The 3859-nt window shown below is 43.3% G+C and overlaps 1 protein-coding gene across 1 annotated transcript; it reads right to left on the reverse strand.

Moving 5' to 3' along the window:
* Nucleotides 1-2640: 2640 nt before the first annotated feature.
* LOC110734162 lies at nt 2641-3258 on the reverse strand. The gene has a single exon (XM_021914207.1). It carries the CDS (start codon nt 3256-3258, stop codon nt 2641-2643), a length of 618 nt encoding a protein of 205 aa, XP_021769899.1.
* Nucleotides 3259-3859: the final 601 nt, after the last annotated feature.

Below are 3859 nucleotides of genomic sequence, written 5' to 3' on the forward strand. Positions count from 1 at the left end.
GATGTCGGGCTTTTATGGAAAGTTTAGAATTGCAGTCTGAGCTTCAGGCCTGTGTCTGGGGTTTGGAGTTTGCTATTCGTAGAGGCTTCTTGAAAATCTAGGTTTATACAGATTGTGCTGCCCTACTTGCTCTTCTTCCTCCTTTTGGTTCAATGGAAATTTCTTCTTGGTGGCTCATTTAGGAGTTGCGGGCTTCGGTTCAATCCCTTTTGGTTTGCCAGGTTAAAAAAGTTCCTCGTTTGTGGGTTACTCCTGCTCACTGGTTGGCTGGTTGTGCTAGGCGTCGTCAGTTGTTGGATTTTTGTTTTAGCTTTTTGTTGGCAGTTGTTGTATTTGCTTGGTTTCCTTTTATTAGATAGCTCTTTTGTAATAAAAAAAAATCATCGATGATTAATCAGTAGTTTTTTTTTTTTTATTTTTTTTTATTTTTTTTTTTACAAAGATCACTAACAAACAAACACAACTAGAATTAAAAATTCCAAAAAAGAAGTTCTCTACGTCGAGCCCTCACGGCCAGTCAATGCGCAGGGGCAACCCAGCTCCAAGGAACTTTCTGAATGCAACAAACGGAAACCTGAGAGACACAGTCCTGAATCTCCTGAAAAAGCCGCACACAATTGATATCTTTTGGAGAGCCCCAAGAAAGCTGGGAAACCAGAAACGAGTAATCCGTATAAAGGAGGTGGTGGTGAAAACCCTTGCTAATAATAGACCGAAGAGCCCACAAACACGTCTGCGACTCAGCTTGAAAAGTCGAGGCCGATCTGCTAGCCCGCGTCGAACCACCCAAGAATCGATTCGAAGATACTGCCCTAAAGATCCAGCCAGCACCAACATTATTGTCACCAGAACTCCATGCCCCATAAAAAATCAAACAGCAGTCCACGATGTCCACAGGAGAACCCCGACAACAATAAGTAGGGGGAGAAAATGCGCTAGAACAATGCCAATGCGAAGAAGAAACCTTCTCTCGGAAGATCCCGGCTTAGGAGTTACGAAGAACCCTGTCCGCGCCTAGGTTAAGAATAGAAGAAGGAGACCAGACTGCATATCTGAAAATATCGTGGTTACGAGTAAGCCAGACAGCCTAGAAGAAATAGAAAAAAGATACTAAACCATCCCAATTTCTAGCACGCCTAAAGTCTGATACTGCTTCCGTAAACTAGAGAGCGAAGGGCTTAGAGCGACGAAGACCGTTATCTAAACCAAAAGGGGCATTCACCAAGAGCTGAGTAACCGTGGGACAATCTCGAAAGAGATGAGTGACCGTCTCTGGCACAAAACGACAAAAAAGACAAATAGGATCCAACGAGAGACCTCTCAAACATAAAATCGCAGAAAGAGGAAGCGCATCATGAAAAAGCTTCCAACAGAAAAGTTTCAACCTAGGCAGAAGCGGGAGACCCCAAAATGTTTCCACCATAAAGCTGAAGCTGGGGTGCTCACTATTGAAGACAGAGGTTCCTGAAACAGCTGTGCATATGCTGATTTAGTAATAAACTAACCATCCCTAGAAAATTTCCAATAGACGAAGTCATCCATCGGCCGCCCTGGCTTCTCCGCAGCTAGAATACGATAAGCCGTAGCAGTATCAAAAAGGCAATGGATCCGAGATAAATCCCACGCGCTAGAACGCAGAATAATAAGAGAAGAAACATGAGTCGGGGCTTCTGACTTAGAAACAGAAGCTCGAAAATTTACTCGACCTCCCGGTGCCTAATCATCATGAATAATCCGCACCGCCGAGCCTGAGTCGACCTTCCTGGCTAATCCCTTTGACAATGTAACCTGTCCTTTCAATATACTACGACAGCCCTAGGAAGGCCGAGAAATGCGTTCCAGACATAAGGTTCGCATAGATGGATACTTGTCCACCAGAACTCTAGACACCAAGAGTTGAGGATTATTATCAATATGCCACCGTTAGCAAGCTAAAAGAGCTGAGTTGAAGCATTGAAGACTACGCTGACCCATACCTCCCAATCCTTTGGGAAGATGAAGCAGGGAGGCAGAGCGGAAGGCCATGCCTTGAGAAGAAGTCGACGATTTCCACCAAAAGCGAGCCAGTAAGTTGTCAATGCGCTGACAAATCAAAGAAGGGACCCGGAAGACCGAAAGCACATGATTGAAAGAAGCCACAAAAATGGAATTGATGATAACCAGCTTAGCTGCGGAGGACAGATTTAGGGAGGAAAATTGGGAAAGACGCCGAGACACCACATCCAGTAAGGAACGAAACTCAGAAACCTTGCTACGACCCATATCCACCGACAAACCCAAATACAGACCCAAATTCGGCCTACAATGTAATTGCAAGCTCTGAGCAAGGAAGTCTCGATAATCCGAAGGAGTGTTCGGACTAAACTTAACAAAGGATTTCTGTAAGTTAATCATTTCGCTTGAAACGTCACAAAAACCTTGAATGACCTCCATAATATTGGAACAAGTCTCCGGGGAAACCTGGAAAAAGAGCAAAGAGTCATCCGCAAAGAATAAATGAGTGTTAGATGGCGCCCCTTGGGAGATACGGATACCCTGAATCAAAGAAAGATCTTTCGCACGTTGTAACATGGTAAAGAAAACCTCCATACAAAGAACAAACAGATATGACGAAAGAAGATCTCCTTGACGCAGACCACACTAAGGCTGAAATGTCGGAGAAGGACTTCCATTAACCAAAACCTGATAAGAAACCGTCGAAACACATTGATGAATGATATGAATCCAATAAAAAGGAAAGCCAAAAGCCTGAAGAGCTCGCAGAATGAAATCCAAGCGAATCCAATCATAAGCTTTATTCATGTCCAGTTTCAGTGCCAAGTAAAAGCGTTTCCTAGCCATGGATGCATTCATGTAAGGCAAAACCTCATGAGCAAGCAACCTATTATCGGACAATAGACGACCCAGAATGAAGGCATTATGAAAACCGGAAACTAATGATGGGAGCAGAAGCTGAAGACGCCCCGTGATATACTTGGAAATACATTTATATAAAACATTACACAAGCCAATAAGGAAAAACTGAGATATCGACTCCAGACTATCCACCTTAGGAAGCAGCACCAGGAATGTACAATTCCAGCCTTTTAGCATATAACCATGAGCAAAGAAATATTGGACTGTTGAAACGACTAATGAACCCACTTCCCGCCAATGAGACTTATAGAAAGCTGATGTACACCCGTCTGGACCCGGAGTTTTGTTATCATTAATGGCAAACATCGCCTGGAAAATCTCCAATGCTGTAAACGGGGCCATTAATTGGTCCTATTGAGCTAAAGAGAGAGTAGGAAGCTGAAGCTAATCCCACCAGGTTGAATAAGGAACGGAAAAAGGAACCCACTAGGTGATAAAGATTCTAATAGAAAGATAAAGCCAACGATCTAATACCCACTAGATCCGAAACCTAGAAGCCATCCGAATCTTTTAAACAGTGAATATCATTACGCCGTTTTCTGGATTAGACGATCGAGAACAACATTTTCGAATGTACTTCTCCTAGAGCATCCCATATGTGTTGGGTATCTTAGTGTCCAACACTACGCGGAATGAAACCCTCCCAAAATCCGCACACAAATTAAAGTAACTAAACATGCATATTAATTAACAATCACATATTAATTAACAAAGAGATAGACAGAAAAGACGATCATACCCTTGATGCGTGCTTCACTCTTTCTTAGAGCTTGTACTTGAAAGGGTAGAGCTTCGCAAATGCGCAAGCCTCCAATGGCTCTCACCCTCGAGACCCGACCCGAACGACCCTTACCCCAAAGCTTAGTCGGGACTAGACCAAAAGTACTTAGAGTATTAGAATGTAAGTGTTCTCGTTTGTGGAGATCCTTTCAAGTTCACAACT

This window comes from Chenopodium quinoa, unplaced genomic scaffold, assembly GCF_001683475.1.
Source record: "Chenopodium quinoa cultivar QQ74 unplaced genomic scaffold, ASM168347v1, whole genome shotgun sequence".
Taxonomy (NCBI): domain Eukaryota; kingdom Viridiplantae; phylum Streptophyta; class Magnoliopsida; order Caryophyllales; family Amaranthaceae; genus Chenopodium; species Chenopodium quinoa.